We start from the raw sequence: 27,257 nt of genomic DNA, 5'->3' as shown, positions 1-27,257 counted from the left end.
TTCATTATGAGCACATCCCTACACTACTGGCTTCCTCTCTGGTCAAATCCGCCCAGTCCTCAGGCTTTTCCTACCTGCTTTGCTTTGCTTCTAGCTTTTAACGCGGCCTTTCCGTCTGCAAAGGACTCAGCTTCTTTCCTTTCAACATATCCCTGTTTTTGCATCACATGCTAGTTAACTGGTGGCTCTGCCTCCTTAGGACGGGTATTGGATGGCTCCCCCGGGAAGGCCCGCAGCTTTCCAACAGCCTCCTTCGTGGGGAGGGATAAAGCGGATGCTGTTGCTCCTGCCCCACTGGCAGCATGAGAACCGGGGACAAAAACGCCCAACTGAGCCACATGCCATTGACATCCAATAAGTCCTTCCACTGATAAGGTGGAAAATCCAAACGGGACTTGCCCAGAGCGGAGCTATCTGTGAAGTTTATCATCAGGGCAGCTTTAAAATGGTGTCCTGCGATAAAAATGTAGCTTCCCACTTTGATTCTAAATGTGTCGTAATTATATTCAGTAAACCAAAGGTTAGGCCAAGCCCTTCAGGGAACTCTCTCTCTTAGAATTAGGTCATTGCCAAAAAAGGCTTAAGCACAACCAACCATTTGCTGAGCTTAACTTCTTGCTTGCTGAACCTAATTACAGAGCTTGAAAAAAGGCAGCAGTCACCTCGTCTTTGCAAATAAAAGTTATGCTGATAGATGCTTTCCTAACACTTCCATTCTCTGGCCACCCTCCTAACCTGACATTTGACTGAGCCCTGACACTTACTTTAGCTGAGTGCAAAGCACATTTCCCTTGAGAGGATTTTCCTAAAAAACTGATAGAAACTCAAAAAAGCTTCCACCAGGTGTTTCTAACAAGAACTGGCTCCTCCCTTTGTTTCTATTAGAGCCTGGATGACACATGTGCCCACGTGGCCGGCTCTGAGAGCCCGGAGTCCTTCCCTCTCCCTCCTCACTCACGGCCTCTGCGCTCAGTATGAAGTCCTAGCAAGCTTTCTTTACGTAGGTCACTCAGGCCTCCCAGGCCTCCCGCTGTCACTCCACCCATCCAGACCAGGCTTCCATCCACCTAATGTCTCAGACTCGAATAACCCCACCCTGCTACAAGATTCAGTTCCCCAAACCATACTTTCACCTTAACAGCCTGCCAAGTCTTCAAGGCCCCTCACAACCTGGCCCGACCTCCCCTTTCTACCTTAATGTCCCACCACGTCCCCATCTGCGTTGTATCTAACTCTTCCCCCTGTGCCACACGCCAATCCTTCCTCTTCTTGTCTTTCCTTGCGGCCACATTTGTGCAGTGAATTAAAAATGGAGATCTTCCAAGTGGAATTACACCTCAAATTCCTAGAATTCCTTCTTTATTTTCTTGATTCTTTAATAACCTGTATTCTTTTTCCATAGTTAACTTAAGCTTTATTTCCTCAATGAATTTTTTAAACTTTATTTATTTTGCAGTTTAGGTTTACAACAAAATTGAGAGGAAGACAGAGATTTCTCAGATATCCCTTGTCCCCACCTATGAATAGCTTTCCCCGTTAACCACATCACTCACAAGAATGGAGCATTTTTCACCCAGAACGAGCCGACATTGACACATCATAATCTCCCAAAGTCCAAAGTTCAACTTAGGTGTTCATTCGCAGTGTTGTACATTATATGAGTTTGGACAAAAGTACAGTGACTGATAAAACTTTTCTTTTTGGGAAAAAATGTGGGACTGAATTGTTTAAGAGGATTTACTTCAACATTCAATTAGATATTTTGATTTCCATGTAGAGAGTTAATAGAAATGATTTCAAAGAGACTCGTATTTACTAAAACAAATACCTTCATTTTTATGACTTTCATTATATATTTAAATATAATATTTTATAGTTAAATGGGTTCAAATTAGGGATCAGAAGACATAATTGCAGTGTTTCTAAATGCAACAGTTTTCACATTTTATTTTTCCACTTTTGAACTTTAAATTATACTCTATGTGACTGAAGAGAGACCTTTAAAATTGATTTGATCTCATATAAAATTGTACATCAAGTTAGTCTGTCTTTTAAAAAAAAATAAAATAAAATGTTTCATTTTAAGATGCAGAGAAAAGTAAAGCTAATAAAAATGCACATAATTATGATTTTTTATAAAAGGTTTTATTTAATTTTATTCCAGTGTTTGGATTTTAGAATTAAAAGGTATTCCATTGTCAAAATGCTTCTAGTCTTAAAAACTCATATCATTTGTGCTCTCTTTGAACCAATGTCTTTGATATTTACAAATAAAAGAGGTGAAGAAATAACCTTTATATGCTAAATTCCCCCATTCAAAGAGTATCTAAGAATCATAGAGTGAAATGGGTTTGTTACTTGCATTTTTTTCTAATTCAGGTTAATGCAAGCCTATAAAATCATTATACTCAACATTTAAGCCAAATTTAAATACTACAACCCCCAGAGGTATAAAGGAACACTTTGCATCTGTTCAGCATCCTAATAAATTCATTTCTAATTTAAGTACATTTTCAACAAGGGCACTGTTTTCTGCAAAGTGAATTACAATTTAGGGATTTAAAAAAAACTTCTATTAAGCAGTTTTATTTTTTTTAATATTCTCTTTAAAACATTATGTATGGTTACACTAATTTGACTCGATCTTAGAAAATTGTTGTGAATGAATATTTACATATGTAATGTAAATGGTCACTAATTTCTATTTATAATACATGCATATATGTTTACATATATATTAGAATTATAAATTATACTGATATATTTCTTATATCTATCCTTTCTAATACTCCCTCAAATATTTATTTTCTACTAAATGTACATCTTTTTGTAGGTACTACTGAATTTATTGTGTATTTAATATTTTTAATATAGACATAAAATTGTTGAATATATTTTAATGTTTCATTTAAATGATTAAGAAGAGTTTTCAAAATATGCTTATATAACGGCCAAAGCAAGAATAGAGACACTTTTATCGTTTGATTTACCATCAGAATTTTTTTTTTTATGTATATCTTAATTGATTTCAAAGAGAGGAAGGGAGCGGGAGAGAGACAGAGATAGAAACATCAATGATGAGAGAGAGTCATTGATCAGCTGCCTCCTGCATGCCCTCAACCAGGGATCGAACCCGCAGCCCGGGTATGTGCCCTCACCAGGAATCAAACCTCTGTCTCCTGGATCCTAGGTCAGTGCTCAACCACTGAGCCACGCCCAGCTGGGCAGCATCAGAATATTTAATCAATGTATATTTTCAGATTAAATAATATTTAACCTCTGAGGGGAAAAAAAATATTTCCCTAGGATAAGTGTAAATTGCACACTTTTTCAAATGTAATACAAGTTCTATGATTAGATTTAATACAAAAAACAAGTTTCAATTTAAAAGCCAGCTGTAAATACATACATACAAAATTGCATATGTATTATGTTTAACAGTGGTAGGACCAGCTTTCAGAAACTATCAAAGCTTTGAAAATTCCATTTAGCCCAGAACGTCTGCTTTGGCCCAACAGACATATTTAAGTATGATTCTCTCTACCTCCTTTTTAGTATTCCCCATAGCACCCAGCTAAAATTTTGTCATCTAAACAGAGCACATACATTATATTTCACAACAAATGTAGTTGTACATGAAATTCAGACAAAAAGAGAAATTAGATATAAAGTTGGAACACCCTATTGTCATGCTATTGACCTGACTGATGTATTCCTTGAAGGTGAAGTTTCTTTGAACATAAAGATGGTTTGCTCGAAGTATTTTGAACATTGATTTTCACAGTCTTTTCTTGACAGCTGTTCCAATTAGTGACATAGAAGAAAAACACTATTGTGCTCAATGAGTAAGTAGTTGAAGAATATAAAAACTTGATGTAGGAATCTTATTTCCCTGCCCTCCATTTAACGGAGCTACAAATATACCACTTATTTATCTCACAAAGCTATTCAGGAAAACTTAAATTCAGGCTTGCTCTCCCTTACTTTGCAATCCAATCAAAATATGTGAACAGCTGAAACAGACATGCTGTATTAGAAAATGCTACATTTATATTCTCGTTAGGCAAATGTGAGAATATAATACATGCGGACCCACCTTATCACGCCATAGATGTTTCATTCAAATTGTGTTTTCCTCTCCGATTTTTAATGACTCTAAAATATGACAACTTTCCTCATCTTGATTTCAATCAGTCCCTCCAACACAATCTCTCTCCCACACAAGTCTTTCTAGCTGGTATTTAATGAGCTAAAAACAATCACAGATAGGCCGTGGTAGCTAGTGTTTACACAAAGTATTCAATAAATCATTTTCCAAACCAAGGGAATAAAGTATTTTGTATGCTATCTATTTATTTTTAAATATAAAATCGCCAACATTTTGCTAAATCATGCTATGCAGCAGAAAGCTTAGCCCAGGCCCAGATTTAAATGTGAGTGAAGAGAATATGGGGAACAAACACAAGCAAATATAAAACCACCCCCTATGCTGTGGGATTTCATTCTAGTCACCTGCTTTGATGTAGGCTGAAATGTAAGTATTTCAGAATTTGATATTAAGCCTGACTGGTTGCTCACCCTACTGAAAACAGCTAAGGGATCTGCAAAAGCAGGGCTCCTTTCTGCAACTTGAAACTCATTTTTGTTGTGTACCATCCCTGATTTTACTGTCGCAAAACCATGCTAATGAAGCCCAGGTCTCTGGTTACAGAGCCAGTCAGCATGTGTAGTCTCTGAGTTACAGCTTCATCTGCTTTCTTTGAAATATCTGTCCTTAGTCAAAAGAGAAGCTATGTGTGAGTACGAAACAATGCATGTCCATTACCAGCACTGGAAAAGTAATGCTAATTCCACGTGTTATGGAGAATGGTTGAAAGCAACATTGTCATACATGAAGAATCCCAAATATATACAAATAAAAGACAATGAGAGTTCCATGACATTATAAAATATTAATTATTAACTAGAAGACAAAGATAGTATTTGAATTTAAGAACAGTATATTTTCTTTGATAGAAAAAAATGAACAATTTATATGATTGCTATACAGAAATAATTGTTTTATTTATTTATGTATTAAAATTATTTTTTAATCTCCCCCAAGGATATGTTTTATTGATTTGAGAGAGATAGAGAGAGGAAAGAGAGAGAGAGAGAAATCAATCGGTTGCCTCCCATATGTTCCAACGACCAGGAATTGAACCCAAAACCTAGGTATGTGCCCTGACCGGAAACTGAACCTGTGACCTTTTGGTGTAGAGGATGATACTCGAGCCATCTGAGACACCCTGCCAGGGCAATTGAGTTATTTTTTAATGGATAGTTTTAGATGGCATTTCTTCTATTTTCAATAAAACTCCCTATAGCTCTGCCAAATATACAATAAAAAGAGCCAATGTTTTTCAAAATATTTTTGCTTTAAAAATGTATAACTTTTATAAATTGTAAATGTCCCACAAAACTATACATTTTTAAAGCAAAAATATTTTTTAAAATGTAACCTCAGATAATGAATAACACATGTGATTATGAATTTTGCAATTTACAATAGCTAAGATCTGGAAACAGCCCACGTGCCCATCACTAGATGAGTGGATAAAAAGCTGTGGGACATTTATACCATGGGATACTACGCAGCTGTAAAGAGGAAGGATCTCGTTCCCGCTGGGACAGCATGGAGGGAGCTGGAGAATATTATGCTAAATGAAATAAGCCAGGCAGAGAAAGACAAACATCACATGATCTCACTTATATGTGGAGTCTAAAGAACTTAATAAACTGATGAACAGAATAGATTCAGTGACATGGAAGCATGGATCAGACTGCCAAATGTCAGAGGGATGGAGGAGGGCGGGTGGGTGGAGGCGGAGAGAGTAACCAAAGAACTTATTGCACATATGCGCAACTCAAGGTCACGAACAGTGGTGGGGAAAGGGACTGGGGAGGGGGGTGGGATGGGGTGGAACGGGTCATTGGGAAGAAAAAAGGACACCTGCAATATTTTAAACAAAAAAAATTTAAAAATAAAAATTAAAATTAAAAAGGTGAAAAAAATAAAAAAAATAAAAATGTATAGTTTTTCACTTAATAAAATTGCATTTTCAAGTATAAAATTCTGTAACACATCATCTGTACATTGTACTGTATGTTCGCCACCCAAAGTCTAGTCTCCTTCCATCACCATTTATGTCCCTTAACCAATGTAAGTCCAATAAACTCAGTAAAAATATATTTTTTAAAAAGTATAGTTTTCAAAACCATTGCCTTTTGCTATCAATCATAGAATATTATTGCTACTACTTGAAAAGATGTCTTAATGTATTATTTATTTTTATTCATTTTTCAGTAATAAAATAGATGCATAATCATTAAGATTTAAGGCCTCTAGGTTTAAGTATATGGAAGTCCAATGAATTGCTGATATTGTTAATATCCTAGGTCAGTAGATCAACTGCTAAATAAATTTATCTCTTAATCCTAATAAATAATATTTCCAAAACAATTTGCTCACAACAAATTCAAGCAATAGATTAAAAATTGATATCTATTATGGCACTGGTTAAGGTTAGGTACTAACACTTCATATATATATACTTTGCACTATATATCACCTGCTTTATATTTAGTTAACACTGAATGCTCATTTCCTTAAAGTGAATATATAAAACAGAGAAAATAAATTTAAGGTATAAAAGCTGGTAGGTCTAGTGTCTGATTAGAAGCATTGAGTTATAAATGCCAGCAGTGGTCAGGAAGACCAATGCAATGACACAGGAGAAAAAACTCAGAATTCTAATGAGGGTAAAAGATCTAATAGTTCATTCCCATTATTTGCTATATTTTGCCTTGTATAAGAGGTTCACAGTGTGAAACAGTAGCAGAAATCTGTAATTTTTTACAACTTGCTGTTTTATATTATATGTCTTAACCTGTGACACTGATAAAGTACATAGTAAATAAGTTTTAGGGCCTTTTTCTTGCAACTATGTAGAGTCTCAGGGGTCTAATGTTCAATATTGTCAACTAGATTTTTTTTTTACAAGAAAAAAGTGTAAAAACTTGGAGGTTACAACAAAGCTGAGTTTACGATGTTTACAGAAATAAGTATCAAGTTGATACAATAAATCCATCATGGAAATAATACACTTCACAGTATTTCAATAAAATATATGTAGTAAGATTAATGAAGTATTTCCAAAATATTGGAAGTTTGGTTTTTTTAGATTATATGGGAGCACATCTTCAATACAATTTCAGAGGCCCAATTTTTCTGTTTTTGAGATTTTTGAAAATGTACTAAAAGGGATATATTAGTTATAGTAAAAGAAAACAACCCTATTTCACTTAAGGAAAAAAAGAGGAAATCAAAGTTACTACCAAGTTCCAGGAGCATCTTCTGAATTCAGTGGCTAGAATGCAGCCAGTCTTCGTAAGCAGACTGAAACTTGGAAATGAATGCTTCCCTCATCAATAATTTGGGGTGAATGATATTTCCATATTCTCTGTCTCTGTTTCCATGTGTTACCTGCATTCTGCTGTCTGAATAGGTCTCTCTGACATTCAAGCACAAGAAAAAAAGTGGTTGTCTTCTCACATTTGAAACTAAATGCTCCTGGTCACAATTTCAGATCTCATGGGAAGGGACTCAGACTGACCCAGCCTGTGCCTTACGCCCACACACCTGATCTGCGGCCGTCTCACACTGAAACCACATGATAAGGGATTCACATATTCATTCCTCTAGAGGATACATCATATGCAAAATAGTGATCTATAGTTATTATTGCGTATTAAGAAAATAATCATTAATTTGTCCATTCAAAAAATACTTAATGAAAACCTATTATATTTTAGGCACTTTACTAGACACCCACTAGTCAGATGGTGAAAGAGATAAACAGGGTATCTGGGTAAACTGCTCTCACGAATCATAGAAATTAGAGTGGTTTATGACTTTGCTAATAAGAGATGAACATAAGTATGGAAAATATTTTAAAAACAAAAGTAATTTCTTAAGTTCCTAAAGACAGAAATAAATTCCACAATAAAATGTGAGACCTCTATCCATGATGTCTTCCTAAACACATTATAGGTTTGGATCATTCTTAGGGAAAGGACAAGTGCACACTCTATACGAAGTTGCTCAATGAATTACAGCTATATAAGTATGTCTAAGGGCTGTGTAATTCATAAGATAGGTTAATGCAAGTTTAATATTCACTCATAAAATTCAAAACTTATTTAAAATGATAATCTAATATAAAATAACTAGGTTTCTTTTACATGGACTCTACTTATTTTAATGGGCCAATTTTGGACAATGATGTGCTTTGGAATGATTCAATTCAAGCACTGTTTAGATAAAATCTTTCCTGAATCCTTCAGAATGAGACATTCCTTTCCTGGCCCAGCACCCACACCTACCATGAACACAAAAGCATACCTTCATTTTGATTCTGACTTCTTATTTCTGTCTTAATAACTATAAAATTTTATATATGTGTATAAGGGTATATATATAATACATATTGTATGTACATATACAAACATACGTATTTATAATACTTATGTGTTACATTTCTGTAACCCCCTACGAGACTATGAGATTGTTGAAACGAAGAACAATGGATTAGGTGTTATTGTATCCTTGGGCTAACACCATTTGCTGAGTGAATGAATATATGACACAATTAGAAATTGTTATTTTCCAAAGGAACAAAAGATGAGTGGAACAAAAAAGATGTTATCAATAAGGAAAAGAGCCTATTAGAGTTATCTTTAACTAAATAGATGAAAAGTAGAGATATGTACATGAGTTAATATGAACTTTTAGACATGCAACTTTGAAACCAACAACTACTGTTTTAAATAACCAACTTATTTCTTGCTCCAAGTGGAAACCTTGATCCTTATTTTATTATTTCCCAAATAAATTAATTCTATTAACTTAATTTTTACTTCACAATGGTTCCTAAAAAGTAGACTACCCAATTATACAGACTCTGTTGCACAAAGATCTGTATATCAAATTTTGTATTTCTAAAGATTAAAAATTTATTAAATTCTATTTTCGATCATGCTATTTTGTTAGCTATAAGAGTTTAAAATTATAAAATATATAGTAATCAAAATAGCTTTATGTTACTTATTTTAAATACTATCACTTATGCTCATGACTATATTTTGTTAAGCCGGTATAATCTTCTATATCTATGCTATATATCCTATAAATTCTTGTATAAGAATAAATTATTAGTTCCACAAAGACTACATAGCAAACAAAGTAAATAAATTATAAGAAGTAAAACAAAGATCTAAGATTGCCTTTATCTAAAAGACTATTTAAACTATTGATTTTCCCTGATTCCAAATTCATCTCTGTTTTTCTTCTCTATGACATCATCAAGTTTCTTGGTATTTCTAAACAAATCTTCAAATCAGCTCATCTACCATAAAGATTCCATTTTGATGTTGAATAATAAAATCTATCTGAAAATAATCAATCAGGACAGGTTAAAATCTTGCACACAAATTTTAATAATGAATACTCAGATATATTCCTTTAAATGGCTGTTCTAGGATACCTTGCATGTGTCTCCCTCTCAAAATAAAAATCCAAATAACAAAAGAAAAAGTTAAGTTCTTTTTAGGCCCTCTCATTCTAGGATTTAGATAACTTCTACTCTCTACTTTTTTTAAAATAAGAATCATTTTTATAAGCAATTTATCATATGAAGGGGAGATGTGTGAGTTAGTCAAGAGAGGGCTCTGAGCCAGATTCAGAAGCTGAGGAGACAGCAGAGGGCAGCTGAGCAGCAGCATCCGCTGATTTCCTAGACAATGACTTGAGCCATTTCCAGCGGGGCTGGGACTGCTATTCATGATGATGCTTGCATCCACCACACGGCATCGTATGTTTGTTTTTGTTTGATCAATTTCCAAATAATTTAACCTCTTTATTTAAATTTATCTTTATTGTTGAAAGTATTACAGATGTCCCCACTTTTTCCCCATTGGCCCCTTCCATCCCATACCTACTCCCTACCCAGGCCTTCACCACACTATTGTCTGTGTCCATAGGTTAGGCATATATGCATAAAAATTCTTTGGTTAATCTCTCCCCACCCACCCACCCCAATCTTCCCTCCGAGATTCATCAGTCTAATCCATGCTATATCCCAAGAATCCTGAAACACTAATCAGAAAGAATATATGCACCCCTATGTTCATAGCAGAGCAATTTACAATAGCTAAGATCTGGAAACAGCCCACGTGCCCATCGGTAGATGAGTGGATAAAAAAGCTGTGGGACATTCACACCGTGGAATACTACGCAGCTGTAAAGAAGAAAAATCTCGTACCCTTTGGGACAGTATGGAGGGACCTGGAGAATATTATGCTGAGTGAAATAAGCCAGGCAGCGAAAGACAAACATCACATGGTCTCGTTTATACGCGGAACCTAAAGAACTTAATAAACTGATGAACAGAATAGATTCAGTGACACAGAAGCATAGAACAGACTGACGAACCTACTACCTACTTTTGATGAAAGAATGTCATAATTAAACATGATTATTAAAAAAGCTTTGTCATATAACTCATAGAACCAGAGTCTTGTCAACCAAGCAGTATAATATGAAAAACCTTCATTTCCTTTACCAAACCTAGTATAATAATAATTTTAAAAACAGATATCAAAGCTGCATAATGTTGTTTAGGTTTTTGAGATGGTTCAACTACTAAGGTTATTACCATTTCTAGACATATTTATTACATTTAAAGTATTTGAAATCACTGTTTTACTACTTAGATCTAAGTATAGACTTATTAAAATTATTGTAGTTCTCTAAATAATTCACTATCCACTAAACAGTTTACTGTACTATCAGTATTCAAATTGTTTTAGTCTTCTTTATACAAGACAGTGCTCCTGAAAAGTGTGTAAACATATTGAAAATGAGATTAGATGTATCCTATGGATTTTATATATCCTATGAATTCTTGTATGAAGAATACATTCTTAGTCATACAAATGACCGCATCCCCAAAGTCTCTTTGAAGTTCAGATTTTCCTAATCCTATTTCAGTTAAAGCGAAATATAAAAACCTGTAGGTATTAAACACTCCGAGAGCCCGTTTAACAGACTAAGGATAGACGCAAGCCAGAGCCAGTTTATAAAAAGACCCTCGCTGTCTCTGGGTAACTTCATATACTGCATACACGGACCGCATGCGTTGATGTCGACCCGCATCAGTACTTGTAATTTCCTGTGAGTGTACTTTAAATAATTTGCAGGTTTTCAAAAACAGACGTGATTTTTTTCTTCTAAAGTTAACAGTATCAGTCTCATTACAGTCATATAAAATAATCCCAACTTTCTAAAGTGACAGAAAAAGGGGCAGAAAAGGAGATTACTAGCTAAAGTTACCAATTAATATCTGACTGGTCCTTTGACTCTCCTAATTTTCCTCTTGCATGCAATTCAGAAAAAAGACAGACTTGCTAGATGTCATGCACTATGCCCTGGCAGAATCTTTATCCATCGTAGGGCAACGGTAGCTGCTCTAAACTCAGGATGCCAATCATGATGGCAGTGCCCCCCTATTATCTCTCTGGGTGTGTCTTGGCATTTCTTATCTTCTGCCACAGACACGGTCCCCGTGGGCCAGAAGAGCACATGCAACAGGTGCAAGCAAGCTGGTCTATCTTTATGCATCATGAGACCACTGTTCACTGAAAAAGAAGAGACAGAAAGAGACTTTACCCGCAGAAAGGAGAGGTCCCGGTTGTGCTCGATGCTGGTTATCTCCAGGTTGCCCATGACCACCTCACAGTTCTCATAGTACTTGCGCAGGGCTCGATACTGCTGCTCCAGGTCGGAGAGAGAGCTCAGCTTATTCTCTGTTCCTGCGCACACTGCGAGACAAGAAGACACACGGGGAGTCACATAACCTTTATGCGACGCGGACAATAACACCTCCCTCAGCTCTGTGTTCCACAGCGCTACGACAATGCCCTGAATTAAAACATCGCAAAGGCCATTAAGACCTGTAGCCCACACTGATATCTTCACTTTTATTTTTTCCAGCTTTATTGAGACATAGCATCGTGTAAGTTTAAGGTGTACAACATGCTGGTTGGATATACATATGTTGCAAAATGATTATCAATAGCAAGCTGACACCTTCATCATCTCACATAATTACGATTTCTTTTTTGTGGTGAGAACATTTAAGACTTGCTCTTAGCAACTTTCAAGTAGATCACACAATATAGTTAACTCTAATCACCATGCTATACACTAGATCCCCAGAACTTACTCATAACTGGAAGTTGGTACTCTGACATGTCTCCCATTTCCCCTAACCTGTAACCCCTGGAACTCACCATTCTTTTATGGGTTCCCCTCATGCTTTTATGAGCCCCCCTTTTTTAAGATTCACATATAAGTAATATTGCACATTTATATTCATAAGTTGCATGTGCGAACAACAGTGAGTGAGAAGACATAGGTTCCACAGAAAGGCATAGCACGGAAATAAATTTAAAAGACTCACATTCCTATAAGCAGACCAAGCAGGTAAATAATTTAATCTCATTTGAACAAGATTTTATTTTGTACTTATAATTCACTCTATTTTCTAACAGGGTAAATTCTATATTTGCAAATAAGTGAAAATCAAAAGGCAATAAAGTAATGATTTTTTTAAAAATATTTCTCTATTGCAGACTTGCTCTTTCAAAACTTGCCCTTTTAAACCCACAAAATACTATCTTTTAAAATATAAATATTAAACAACTTGGATTGAGATATTTATAAGCATACACTACAAAAAGATTACATAATAAAATTTAACCTTTTTGATATAAACAGGGGCATCACTACATATATTCATCAATGTTCTGCAGTACAACAGGCTGTTAATAAATTATCTGTTTTCCATCTTTGGGGGCATGGTTCTTAAATCTGTTCACATGTGAACACATGAGTGTACAAACGTGTGTTTTTTGGTTTTGTTTTGATATATTTTCTGTCCTCTGGAAGTCAGAGTTTTAGTTATTATGTCTCATGGCTTATACACCTGCCTCAACAAAATCTATACCATTGAAGCACCAATTTGAATCTTTAATGGACTGAAAAGCTATATTATGGATCTTATAAAAATAGTATGTAAAGTTTAAAAACTGGATAGTGAATAAATCTTTGAGTAAGTTACATAATATACATTAAATTTTAGGTAAGACATATAGTGTAAACTTTGAAGACACTGGAAACACAGCTTGGTAAGCGTGTCATACGCACATTTGAGTGTCATGTACACTGAAATGACAAAGTAGTCCTGATCCTGATGTGGTGTTCAGTGAAATGGGTTTCAGTACAGGAAGGAAATAAAATTCTAGCTGGGAATATCTTAATAATTAGGGCCACCTTAAGCCTGCTTTTGCCTGGCAACATTAAAAATAACAGAAGTTGGAATCTAAAAGTTTTGAACAATAATGTAAACTTTTAATCATATTATAAGCACATTATAAAAACAAAAACAGAACACAACCTTTTCTTGTCTGGATTTCTAAAGCTCATCAAACTGCGTATTTTCTAGAAATGCTCTTTTAATAGTGGAATTGTGTCCCTCTGAAAGATTTACAGAAGTCCTAACTCCTAGTACTTGCAAATGTGACTTTATTTTGAAATAGGGTCTTCATAGATGTAATCAAGTTAAAATGACAATATTAGGGTGGGCCCTAATCAAATATGAGTCGTGTTGTCCTAAGAAGAGCAAAATATAACGTGATTACACAGGGAGAGAGCCATGTCACCTCAGAAGCAAAGATGGGAGTGATGCAGCTACAATCCGAGAAATGCCAACCACTGATGGTCACTACCGGAAGTGAGGGAAAGGCAAGGAAAGATTCCACCCAGAGTCTCAGAAGGAGCATGACCCTATGATACCTTGATATCGGACTACTAGCCTCTAGAATTGTGAAAGAATAGATTGCTGTTGTTTTAAGCCACCTAGACTGTAGTACTTTGTTATGACAGCCCTAGAAAATCAATACATAATCTTTAGACTATTTCTCTTTGAAATCTCACATATAAAGAAATGTTCAGTGTCACCTCCTCTGTCCAGAGTCCTATAGCTTATCACCTCCTAGGAATTCTCCCATCTGAATGCCAGTCCCTCATACGCCATGCTGGAGTCCATTTGTTGCCTTTGAGATGCACTTTCAGTGGTGATAAGGTCAGATGCAAAGACATCTAGGGTCCTCAACATCCATTCTCTTCTTGCTACAGTAACAGACTGCACAGTGTCAGCCAGGCAGGTTGCCACCCCAAGTAAAGATGACCTTTCTCTGATCGCTTTGGAGGTAAGCTTATCAAGGGACTAGGTTGTGACATGTTGTATGATCCCTTCCTACAGCTTTCTTTCTTGGTTGGAGCCCGGCTTGGCCTCCTTTCTTCCTCACGCCTTTCTCCAGCCTGTTGGCTGAGATAGAAATGCGGAGGCTTAAACTTGAACCACCACCTTGGACCCTAAGGATGAAGTAAATGCTTTAGAGAGACTGAGAAGTGAGCGAAAAAGAATCAGGGCTTTCAAACAATTGAGGTTTTACATTGTTTATCATTAACATTAGGATAATGGTGAACTTTGTTCCTAGCTGCTAAAATACAATACATAGAAAGGATTAAATTCTAGTTAAATTATATGCTTTTGACCTTAAGTAATTTTAACAATTCTGTCTGGTTGTTTCACTGAATTTATTCAAATCACAATGAAACTACAAAATCATTCCTGATCATCTGAATATTTTACTGGTCCTGTGGAAGTTTTCATTGTCACTAAAACCAACAAACACTAAAAATAGGAATTTCTATTGATAACTACAATAATATCCAACACGAGAGGAGAATATAAGAAACAATTGATTTATGTACATGATCTTTGTCATCGAGATCAAAATCCAGCTTTTTTTCCAATACATTCTAGAGACTGTCTAAGAAACATCATAATCCATGATCTTCATTTTATTACTCTCAGCAAATTTATAAACAAAATATTTGTAAACTTGTTAAATGTCTGCTAGAAAAAGCTACTATTATATCAATTCATGAAATATGGATTTCAATTATTTTAAATTCCTTTGAAGACAATCTTATATTTTAATGCAATTACTGATAAGGGTAATTAATCAGTTAACTCGCTGCACCATTTCCAAAATATATACAATGACACATTGCAATTTATGTACAACTTGAGTTCTACAAGTTTCTTTCAATTGGAAATAAAACCCTTACTTTAATATTAGCATATTAAAAATCAGTATGTAAACATCTAAATGAAAAGGTTTCTAAAATACTTAGTGTATTCTTCTCTATAGAATCTTAAACAAATTTTGAGAGAAACATCTATTAATATAACTGTAATGGATTTTTGCATGTTTCTCATCTACATATATAAAAGGTACACAATAGAAAATTATTAATTTTTATTACAAAATATATTTATATAAGAAACTCACAAAGTCTGTAAACTCTTTGAAGACAGGTGCAATATATTAATCATTATTTTGAATCTGCTTAGCTATAGAGCACAGTGCTTTGCAAGAAATTACCTTTTAATAATATTCATTTAATTGTTATAAAACAGTTATAACTACTATTCAGATAATGACCCTCTATTCAGAACAGTGTCCATTGTTCAATCAATGATCAGCTTTGTTTTGTATATATCATACAAAAAATATTTTTCAACAACAAAATAATTCTCCAATAAACAGAAAATCTGATTAATCAGAATAATCTATTTTCCAAACATTCTGGTCTTTGGAATTTTACTACACACAGTTCCATTTTGGAAACATTTTTGTCTCAGAGAGAATCTCCTGTATATTTGTTTGACTCGAGCTACCTGTAATCAGTTAAATATTCCTTTAAACTTTCATCTTGAAAGACAGACTTGGTTTTAAAAGAACTAATTTAGGTAGATGTGTAAAAATCATTTGTATGTGTCTTCACGATGCCCTCACTGAATGCCTCACAACTTCTATTTGTCAATCGATTTTACAATCAGGGAATGTATACAAGACAATGCTAAAACCATCAAGTTTCATTGATTTCACGCAGCTGTTTATCAAACAGAATTGAAAAATCATCCCGCCAGCCAAAACAAGTTTAACAAAATTCAGCCTCCTTTGCCAACACTATTATGAAGTCCTTAAAATATAAGCTTACAATGGTTCAAGCTTCAAAATCCACAATTTTCATGTGCTCCTTAGAGTTTTCATTCCAATTGTAACTCCAGAAGTAGAGCTGTATGTGAGGCCTTAACAAAATCTCCAATTATTCTATTTGGTCCAATTCCATTGTAAATGTAGCTATAGTAGCAAACATGGCTTTTAATTCTTCTTGACTTACAATTTACACCCAACAGTGAGTGAACTTAATTCAGTAAAAAATAAAAAAAAATAAAAATAAGACTATAATTAGAATTTTGAAGCAATATAAAAAAAGGTTGATTAACAAAATTATTCACTTGGTTCATGGGGCAAATACATTAGAAGCAAAATGAAGATACATTAACAATACCCGTATTAATACTAAAAATCAGCATTGCTTCTACTCCCGTTATGGCTATGGAAACCAGTATTCCATTGGCTTACACAAGAAAGACAAGAAGAGAAAAATATATATAAATGTAAGTGAAACTTTCACCTAAATTTCAAATTGAATGCTTACATGAACTATGAATTAAGAAATGAATAATTATTTATTTAGCATCTACTGTGAGCTGGTATCATGAACAATATATAGGGTGTCCCCAAAAATGTTGCACTTTAATAGCTGATAGCTCAATTGATGTCTTTCTTTTCAGATTTATCCCATTGGAATTCATAATGATATTCAAACAGTGTACATACTTTTGGGACACCCTGTACACTGATAAAAATGTCCAAGGTCTTGCCCGGCTGGGCGTGGCTCAGTGGTTGAGCATCAACCTGGGATCCAGGGGATCTCGGTTCGATTCCCGGTCAGGGCACATGCCCAGGTTGCGGGCTCGATCTCCAGTCGGGGGCATGCAAGAGGCAGCCGATCAATGACTCTCATCATTGATGTTTCTCTCTCTCTACCTCTCCCTTCCTCTCTCTGAAAACCAATAAAGACATATTTAAAAAAAAATCTATAAAAAAAAAAATGTCCAAGGTCTCTTGTAAGAGCCCATGTAGTTTTAAAAGGCACCTGGGAAGGTAAGAAGCAAGGAGTGTGGATAAGCTCTGTGTGTATTGTGTGTGCATCATTCAAGGACTGTCTGCATAAAAAAATATTTAGTAACCAGATAAAAATTCTCTAATTTTTCTATCTCTTTTAACACTAATAAGTGCTTGCTCTTTCAAGAATGTTAATATAAAAAGTATGCTTTTGTTTAATGCACAGTGTTGTGCTGAGTATTTAGAAAGCTGGAGCTGTAGTAAACCTCAAAACATAAAATATTTAAAGAGAATGTGAGGAGCAAACATTTTCAGGGCCTGTTACTGAGGCTATCACGGCTCCATGGAGACGGCCGGTGTTGGCAGCTCTGTGTTCACAATGAATCCGAAATGGGGCCAGACTTGCCATTTTCCGGCTACGGTCATGTGACCCCAGCTGCCTGGCGGTCCCCCCCAGCTGCCCGGCGGTTCCCCCCAGCTGCCCAGCGGTCCCCCCCACAAACTTGGATAGCATCTTCCTGACTGACTTCTGGGCTCCCTCTCTGCCCCATCAGTGCATTCTCTGCACAGAGACAGGGTGATCTCTTTAAAAATATAAATCATTGCCTTGGCCAGTGTGTTCAGTGGCTAGAGCATCCGCCTGTGGACTGAAGGGTCCCAGGTTCAATTCCAGCCAAGGGCAAGGACCTCGGTTGCAGGCTGGATCCCTGGCCCAGCTGAGGCAACCAGTTGGTGTGTCTCTCCCATCCGTGTCTCTCTCTCTCCCTCCCTTCCACTCTCTCTGAAAAGCAATGGAAAACATATCCTCAGGTGAAGATTAAATATATATATATATATATATATATATAAATCATTCACATGACTCCCTTACTAAAAACAATCCTTGGCTTCTAGTTGCACTTATTATAAAATCCAAGCTTCTCACTATAGCCTGTAAGAATGTATGTTCGGCTCTTTGCTCAAATGTCACTGCTCTGTGCTGATCCATCTAAAATTTACTTGATCTGTATTTTATCTTTGTTTATTTATGCTAGTCTCTACATGCCTTCAGAGATGCTTAAAATGCTAAACTATATTGCAAGGGGAAACAAGCTCATCATTGGAGATTATAAAATACATGATAGATCCAAAAATTATACATGATTGTCTCCATTTATGAATGGTGTTTTGTGAGTCGTCTGCTTTCCCCATATAATAGGTTATTCTTGTAATATTTTTTTCCATTTTGTATTTCAAAGGTTAGCTTAGTAAAGTTAAAATAACTACAAATAATTTTAAAATCATTATATATATAGGCCATCAAAACTCACATATAAATTTTCGGGTTCTTTAACATTTCGTTGCCTTTAAATATTTCATTGGATTTTTTCTTAAGTTATGTTTCACAGAATTCCTATGTTGAAAGCTTAAAAACATAATAGAAACACTTCACAAGTTGAGAAATTATATTTCTGTAATCTATTCTTGAAAAAATTGTATATTCCTGATGACTTTCTTGCCACAATACCCTCACAGCTGTTTTTATCACCCCCCACCACCACCACCAAACACAAAGAGTCCTTCTTATTTACTTTGTAGTATTTCATTTTCTGTGGAAGTGCTAGGTCCTTAACTTTAATGTAGGTACTGGACTTGACAAGCAATTAAAGCAAACAATTTCCACTCATCAGGGCTTGCCAAATTAGTCATCTGCCATCTGCCCCATCATCTGGCTCTCCTTGAAGTCTTGCTGTGAATCTGGACTCACTCTCCCAGATTAAGAGAGACAGTGTGAACCTCCAAACTGGTGAAATGCCACTGGGAGTGGAGCGTGTAAACATTAGCAACCACCTTTCTTCTCTAGTTTATCATGCCTTCAACCACCCCCTTGCGTGTGATAAAAAACCAGCCTGCCTGTGATGCCTTATCACTGTGAGACCTTTGCCATTCACTGCCATTCAAGTAGCAGTTTGTGGGATTTTTCCCGTTAGAAGTATTTAAAAGAAGAAATTGGACTAGATGTTCCTAACTTAATAATGGTTCTTACGTATCAAGGCCGGTGTCTTAGGCACTGATAAAGATGTAACTTAAGAAAGACTACGGCCTTTCTGTCGCCTTGGTCTGAGGATGAAGCTTTCTTTTTTGTTCTTTCCATCAGCCAGTGTTCACCTGACTGATAACATGAAATATAATAAGTATGCTCTAGGGACAGTCAATCAAACTATATCAGTAATGGGCAAAGTTGAGAAATAGTGAGAGTGAAAGTGGCACTCTTGTCACCCACATGGTCCTTTTCAAGGTTCCTCTCTACTTAAGGCGTCCTACAACCCAGGGCTGCTCTGGGGCAGTTGGTGCCTTTGGGCAAACGCAGTCAGATGCCCCTCTTCTGGGTGAAATAAGCTTTGTGCTGGGTAGGGAACATGTGGTTTGGCCATCGGGATGTGGGCTGCATTTTACTCCCTTGTGTCCCCTAGATCACAGCCTTTCTGCAGCGATGCACCTACGAAACTGTAAGCAAAGGCCTTGGCTAACTCCACTGTCCTGGATTATTCATCCAAAGTGGTTTATTCCAGGTAAAACTGTGTCTCAATAACTAAAAATTCCTTCAAATGAAAAGTATGCTATTGGTAGACTTGGGATAAGAGGAAGGCAATCAGTGGACAGACAACGCTTTGACTAAAGATCCTTCACTGTATCTTTAGTTCATGTGCATGAAAATCCTAATCTGAGACCACCCTCTAACATAATTTTTGGACATTTTAATCTGGGATTCTTAGTCACAAAAAAAGCACCCATCTGATAGTGATACAGACTACATAATAAAATACGTCATGTTATAATTTATTTTAAACAGTTTTCTCATAATGCCATCTATTATTCTAGAAATCAGATTCCATAATCGTCGGCAGTTTGGTGGCTTTAAAAAAGATCTAGGTGAGCTGTGGGTGGTTATTTTCACAACATAATCAACTGTAAATACTAACTGTAATGAGGTGTTTGACCAGGAGATAGAAGTCTCTAGGGCAATCTCTGTCATTCACTCACTTGTTCTGTCATGCATTTACTCAACAGCCCCGACTGGGCAACCATACGTGGCTTCTGGCTAGGTGTGAAAGAAAAAATAAGATCCCCGTCTCAAGTTTATAACATCTCACATTCTGATAGAAATTCTTTGTATAAATCTTAGAAATAACATTAGTTTACAAATTTAGTTGGGCTGCTATTAAAGATAATTTTTCCTGACTTTGATTCACTGTCAATGAACAAGACTCCCAATGTCAAAATTCATCTTATCTGCAATAAAATATGAATCTGAAAAAAATACATGTAGCTTTGTATAATAAAAGGTGGACATCACTGTGAGAAGCCATTGTCCAGGAGGCCTTTCTCTGTAGAGTAGTAAATGATATAAATGTATCCAGCAGTATCTGTGTCTAAAGAAATAGCACACCTTACAAATGATTTGTTCAGTAAGCCAGTCTGTGAAGACCTCTTCTCTTTCACTGGTCAGATACGACAAAAAGAAATTCCTCTGATACAGACAGGATAGGCTTACTTTTCATAACTATATCGTGCATTTTAGGCTTCACTGTATGACTCAACTGTATGTTGTGAGTTTTTCTTTTTGGATTTTTTTCTTTCATTTTATTTAATTCAGAAATAAGATTTTATAGTTCTGAGATATCACCAAGACATGCTACCAGTAATATCACCAGCAGCTTCCCTCTGTATTCCACAATCTTCAAACATTAGCTAATGGGGTACTGGATGCTACACAGACAATCAGTTTGGGATGTTTGTCCATGACAGTTGGGTTTAATGATCTGATGTCCCTAGAGATCCTGTTTTCATTACCTTTGGCTATATATCCGAAAGTGGGATTGCTGGATCATATAGTAGCTCCATGTTTTGTTTTGTTTTTTTGAGGAACTGCCATCCTGTTGTCTTCAACAGAGAGCAGAGTGGCAGCTGCCTGGGGCTAGGGGATGGAGGAAATGGGGAGGTGTTGAGCAAAAGTTATAATATGAATATGGTCTGGAGATCTAACATAAAGCATGGTGATTATAATTAATAATATGGTATAATATATTTAAAGTTTCTAACAGAGTAGATCTTAAATTTTCTCACCATAAAAAAGAAACAGCAATTACGTCTCAGGATGGAGGTGTTATTAGATAACGCTCCAGTGGTAGTAATCACTTGGCAATATGATATATAAGTGATCCACACGTTGTACACCTTAAACTCACACAATGTTACATGTCAGTTGTATCTCAATAGTGCTGGAAAAGTAAAATATTTCCAAAAAATCTGATATCCTACTTGGAAGCTTTATTACATGGCATCAAAAAGTAACCAAATTTATAGTAAGATTAAAATGTAAAAGTCCAACTTTTTAGTAGAACCTACATCATTCAACATAACACGAAAACAGCTGAAGTGACATTTAACATTGTTTTTTTATTACTGAATGTGACCTCAGATATGTCTGTACCTTTAAGAGAAATTCTTTTTAAAAAAACTTAAAAGGATATCACATTTACTAGATAGTAATGACACATTTGAACTTTTTCTTTCATTTTGGTTTCATCAAAAATGTTTAGGCAATGATAATAAAAGAATCGATGCCAAAACGTGTTATAAAGTTCCTAAATTATTTAATCTAAGACAGTTTCGTATCAAAAACATCACATTCAACGCTAAGGCATATGAATTCTGAGGCATCAGATTCTACTTTAAAAGTAAAAATGATCTATGATTTCCTTTCTTTATATAAAATGAGACTAGCACTAAGAAAAAAAGACCTGAATTATAGGTTTAAAATTATTTAATACTTGCACTGTCATTTCTAGTTTCATGTGAATCTTTGAAAGGCTGTGCAAATAAATATAACTTCTCCATATTGTATAACTAAAAAAATGTGTAATATGTAGCTGGCAAGTTTCATATGTGCAAAAAAAATATTTTCTAGAAGGTAAATAAAAAAGTTAAGCTAAATCACTTAAACTGTTTACATAGAGATACAAGTGGAATGGAAATGCATTCTAACTAATATTTTAAACTTGTCACCATATTGAATAAAGGAAATGCATGCAAAGGTAGCCAGTTACTCAGGTAAAAATCTTTTCTAAGAGCACTAATCTAAGTCACACACAATTCCCCTAAACTCTGCCTTCCAAATGTCGGTGAGACCAGCCTGGCACCATCGGCCACACCTGACTGTCTCTACTTCAAGTCACCGCAGCTCTACATGAGCAGGGCGACAGGCTTCCACCGGATGCTCCTGCCTTTCTTCTTGTCTTCTCGGGCTCTTCTGTATCGAATACAAGAGATTTTATATGTTTTCACCCTTTAATCGAATCACTTATCCCCTTTGTTCAAGTATCTCCAAAGGTTCCTCATGTTAATCAGAATTTAAAAGTCCTTATCTTGATCTACAAGATCCTCATGCAATCGGAAGCCCTGCTACTTTTCTGATATCATCTCCCATGATGTTTGACTTACTAAGATCTGATCATAGGACTATCTTGCCTATCTTCGGACATTTCTGTAAGTTTCTAAATGCTTATTATCAACATGCGAATTTGTCTTGAGGAACAGCAACAGCCTGGCATTGGTCCCTGCATGGTACTTTGACTAGCACTTTTCTAAAACATTACACTTTATACTTATCACTGCCAGCCACATTATATCTTTATTTAGAATATAAGCTCTATAAGAACAGAAAGTCTGTTTTATTTCCTGATATAAATATACATCATTTACAACTACTTGACCCATAGTAGGCATCTGATCAATATTTAATGGATGGATGGATGGTTGGCTAAAAAGTGTTAGAATTCTGTCTAGAATCCCTGCTCATATGTAAACTAAATGTTAGTTATCAGAACGTTAAAATCATTTTATATGTTAAACAATCTTTAGAGATCAAGTCCAGTTTATACACATAGATGAGAAAACAGACAAGGTAAGTTCAAGTGCTCAAGAGAGGTCAGAGAGCTAGTCAGGGGCAGAAGGGGAGCAGGGCTCTTCCTCCGGGGCTATCGGCACCCGGCTCCGCGCCTCGCCTTACTCAGAGGGCCTCAGGAAACCGTCCAGCTACGTGGAAAGGGTTCCCGAGCTTCGGTTGTGCAGCCAGTAGCAGAACAACATCATGAAATTTGGCATGGTGCTTCAGAGCGTTTGGCTGAACAGCACTAGTCGATTATATAATTAGAAAATAGATCCTTAGCAAGATTCTTTTATTTCAATTCCAGGTTAAATGAAGTTAAATATCATTTAAAAAGAAAGTTTGATTTTTAAGAGTCCGTTTAACAAAAGCATTCTTTACATGTATTCAGAAGCTACCCAATATTACATGATGAACATAATCTTCAAAAAAGTTCAACTAAATCATGTGCTTCATCATAATTTTAATGTACTTCTGAAATTTAAAATCATTTCGTAAACAAGTAAGTTTTTTGTAATGGAAATAATCACCACTGAATTTGACTGTTTTGTAAATTCCAATTTCAAAGATCATGTTTGCCTAAATACATGCATAGCTGCACTTCACAATGGTATGACAGCTTAATGTCAGTGGATTTGAATATTAAATTATTCTTATAGCTATTATTACAGTTAATAGCATTTAAAAAGTGTTGTAGAATTTTTAAAGCAGTCTTATTCATATTAACCTTCTTGATCCTAAATTATTTAAGAGATGATTTTATAAGAGCCAAAGTCATTAAAGTAATTGCCAGGAATTTAAACTTTGGGTATCCTGGAAAACAGTGACTTCTAAAAGAGGTTCTGAAATTTTTTATCTAGAAATGAGATGGCAAAAATTGCCGCCAATACTAGATATCTTTAACTTGGTATTTCGAGTGACTCGCTGAGAAGAAATACAAAAAAATGGCATTCAGTAAAAATCAGTGGATTAAACGTTTCTATATTCACGGGAAAAGTGAGAGGTGATAATCTGCTCTTCCATGGACTAACTCTGTTTCAACCCTGTTTTCCTCCTCTTTACACATTGTCCAAATAGAAGTTAATTAGATACAGAAAAATTAACTAGAAATCAATCAGGGGTAGAAGAGAGCTTTGACCGCCATTGCAACTCTGGTTATTAGGGGCCTCTGCTGGATCCGGCCTGATATTTTTCTTCTTTAGGATTGTGAGTTTACTTTCAACATGAATTCTCCAATACATGTTTCACTACCACTTGTGCACATGAGAGCTTCTTCTTTGGAGATGGTGTTAAATATCACTCACGTGTCGTTATCTGTTCAATCAAATCCTAGTCACCTGTTTGCTACTCAAGATTATCCAGGAATTGAGATCCTGCCACAATAGCCAAAGTTATTTTCTCCAAACGACTTTTCCAAATAATCAAAAGGTGATTTAATTGTCATCTGTTATTCAACTCACACACAACTCTACCATTTATGTTTTAAGTGACTCCTTTCACCTCACCATGAATACTCCCAAAGTCTTTGAAAAATTCCATAACCATCATTACCTCCAACACCTGACTAAATATTTTTTTTTAGAAAAGGTCTGAACTATTCACTCAATTTACATTTCCCTAAAATTTATATACCAAATTTATTCTATTTTCATATTTCCTATGTTCTGTTATTACTAGTTAGGGAGACCAGGAATAGGACAAAGATTTGTAGATTTTAACCGAGACTAGTGTACCGTGACCTGGACGGAGCAAATAATAATACCAAAATTAAGAGGCTAAAGAACATAAAGTAAAACACTGGATTTGATATAGCTTAAGTGTAGAATACTTTTTTAAATTTCCAGTCTTAGCATTTATCTTGACTTAATTAATTAACAGTTTATACCTCACACTCATACACCACTTTTCTGGGATTAAAAAAAAATCAATTGAATGTTTACTCAGCAGCCTTCTATAAACTTAAGCATATTTGTTTTTTGTAAGCATATGCCAACATTTTCTGAGTGCTTTGAAAAAATATGAGTGTATGCATGCATACATTTTCATTGCCCATGTATGCTAAGTTTAAAAATTGTAATAGTGAAAAAATCCATTTGGTACATCAGACACTAGAGAAAAAAGGAAGCTGTTTGTTTCCAGCGGCAGTCCTCTGGCTCCTAGTCTGAGTGGCAGCCCCATCTCCCAGCGACAGCCACGCTGGACACGGCCAAGCTTCCACTCACTCACCGGCTATGCGGCCTCCTTTCACCCCATGCCTACACCTTCATATTCCTCAGCAAACGGTATTCAGTACCAATGGTCTTACATTTCAGGGTTGTTCAGTATAAAATTAACTTTCTTTCAGTATCAAAATGCTTCTTATGCCATCCTAAAATTGCCTCACCTTTAGGACTAAAGATAAGGGAAAAGACCATTGTTTATAAGTGACTCTGAGCGCCTTTCTACACATTGCTACACAGTCTTCCTGTGATAAAACAAAATAAAACAAAAAGCTACAGACAAGTCAACTTGAGAGCTACCCAGTCCACTTACTCTAACTTGCCACCTAATGCAGCCAATTCAACAGCCAAGCTTGGCTCTGCCCGCCTAGCCCGGAGCCCTGAGCCTGGAGCCCTGAGCCCTGAGCCCTGAGCCCTGAGCCCGGAGCCCGGAGCCCGGAGCCCGGAGCCCTGAGCCCTGAGCCCTGAGCCCGGAGCCCGGAGCCCTGAGCCCTGAGCCCGGAGCCCGGAGCCCTGAGCCCTGAGCCCGGAGCCCGGAGCCCGGAGCCCGGAGCCCGGAGCCCGGAGCCCTGAGCCCTGAGCCCGGAGCCCTGAGCCCGGAGCCCGGAGCCCGGAGCCCTGAGCCCGGAGCCCGGAGCCCGGAGCCCTGAGCCCGGAGCCCTGAGTCCTGAGCCCTGAGCCCTGAGCCCTGAGCCCTGAGTCCTGAGCCCGGAGCCCTGAGTCCTGAGCCCTTAGCCCGGAGCCCTGCAGCCAGCACACCATAAGCCCAATTTCCTGGGCTCTTTCTCTGGTACCTTCTAACCCTGTTTTCTTTTTTTAAAATTGTTAATGTTGACATTATTGCAGGTGTGTCCCCCCGCTTGCCCACCCCCCCCCCACTCACAAATCCCCTCCCTTGGTCTTCACCAACTACCGTCTGTGTCCGTGGAGTTTGCGGGTACAGTATGTTCTTTCGCTAATCCCTTTGCTTTCTCTATCCGGTCACCCCCACCCCGTTTTCTGAATTCTTCACTTCGCTAACCTGTTTTCGAGCCCTCAGGGTTCTGATGATCTCTCGCCTTCCCTTTAAAACTGCCGCCCCGTATTGACCTGGTTCCCTTCTCGCACTGCTTGGGAAAACTCTGCTTGAACTGGCCCTTCCCTGATTCAGGCCCAAGGAGCTTGCCCCTAATCTACGCCCACGGGTCATGGCCCACATGCGCTTCCTAGAGCGTCTCCAGCAGGGGCCAGGTCACGGCTGCCTTCTCATCAAGGTCCGATGCAAGCCTGAGGTTTCATTTAACTGCTTGTTATCCTGGCATCTTCCTATCTTTGCTTGACTCAGCTCTGGCCGATATCTCCAGCTTTCCACCTAAAAATGAGCCGAGGTACAGAATTCATTATTCATCCCGGTGCCAGGTACATGTTAGACGGGGCTCCTTCACAGCATTAACGCACACCTCGTCTGCTACCCTGACGAGTCACAGGCTGGGGGCTGGTTTCTAGTCAGTTTTCTGCCTTCTGTTGATATCACCCTGTTTTCAATCTCAACACTGAAAAAAATAGCCAAATACACAAGTGCCAAAAATCGTTGACAGTGGAACTCTAGAAGCATATGGTGCTAAGTTCGCAGAGAAAACAATCCTCAGCTAAGGAATATTCTTCATTTGAAACTATGTGTGGACTGCTGCTTCTCTCTCTCCTTTGAAAAGTCAGCCCACTCGAGGGCCAAGTGTCGCCTGGGGACTTTCCCGTGCAGAAAGCACTGTGCTGGCTCCGAAGCACTGAGATTCCATAGCAACAGGAGCAACACTTGAAGTGCTCCAGGACTCCTACAGTATTTATCTCTGAACAGCTAGGGGGCTTTTTGCAGAGAGGCCCCTAACTACTGCAAGCATTCACTCTATTTAATGCTTCTTAAT

At 36.8% G+C, this 27,257-nt stretch overlaps 1 protein-coding gene across 4 annotated transcripts in view; it reads right to left on the bottom strand.

The window, feature by feature from the left end:
- The window catches only part of ERBB4 (erb-b2 receptor tyrosine kinase 4), a 797,001-nt gene that overhangs the window by 483,456 nt on the left and 286,288 nt on the right, over positions 1–27,257 (bottom strand). For all 4 annotated transcript variants that reach the window (XM_081141986.1, XM_081141988.1, XM_081141985.1 and 1 more), the window contains exon 2: positions 11,768–11,919. In XM_081141986.1, the coding sequence (XP_080998112.1) occupies positions 11,768–11,919 (152 nt within the window). The remainder of the gene's footprint in view (positions 1–11,767; positions 11,920–27,257) is intronic.

Source organism: Miniopterus schreibersii (assembly GCF_964146895.1).
Source record: "Miniopterus schreibersii genome assembly, chromosome: 7".
Taxonomy (NCBI): Eukaryota; Metazoa; Chordata; class Mammalia; order Chiroptera; family Miniopteridae; genus Miniopterus; species Miniopterus schreibersii.
The sequence above is the reverse complement of the archived record's forward strand: the minus strand, read 5'-3'. Positions and strand labels throughout refer to the sequence as shown.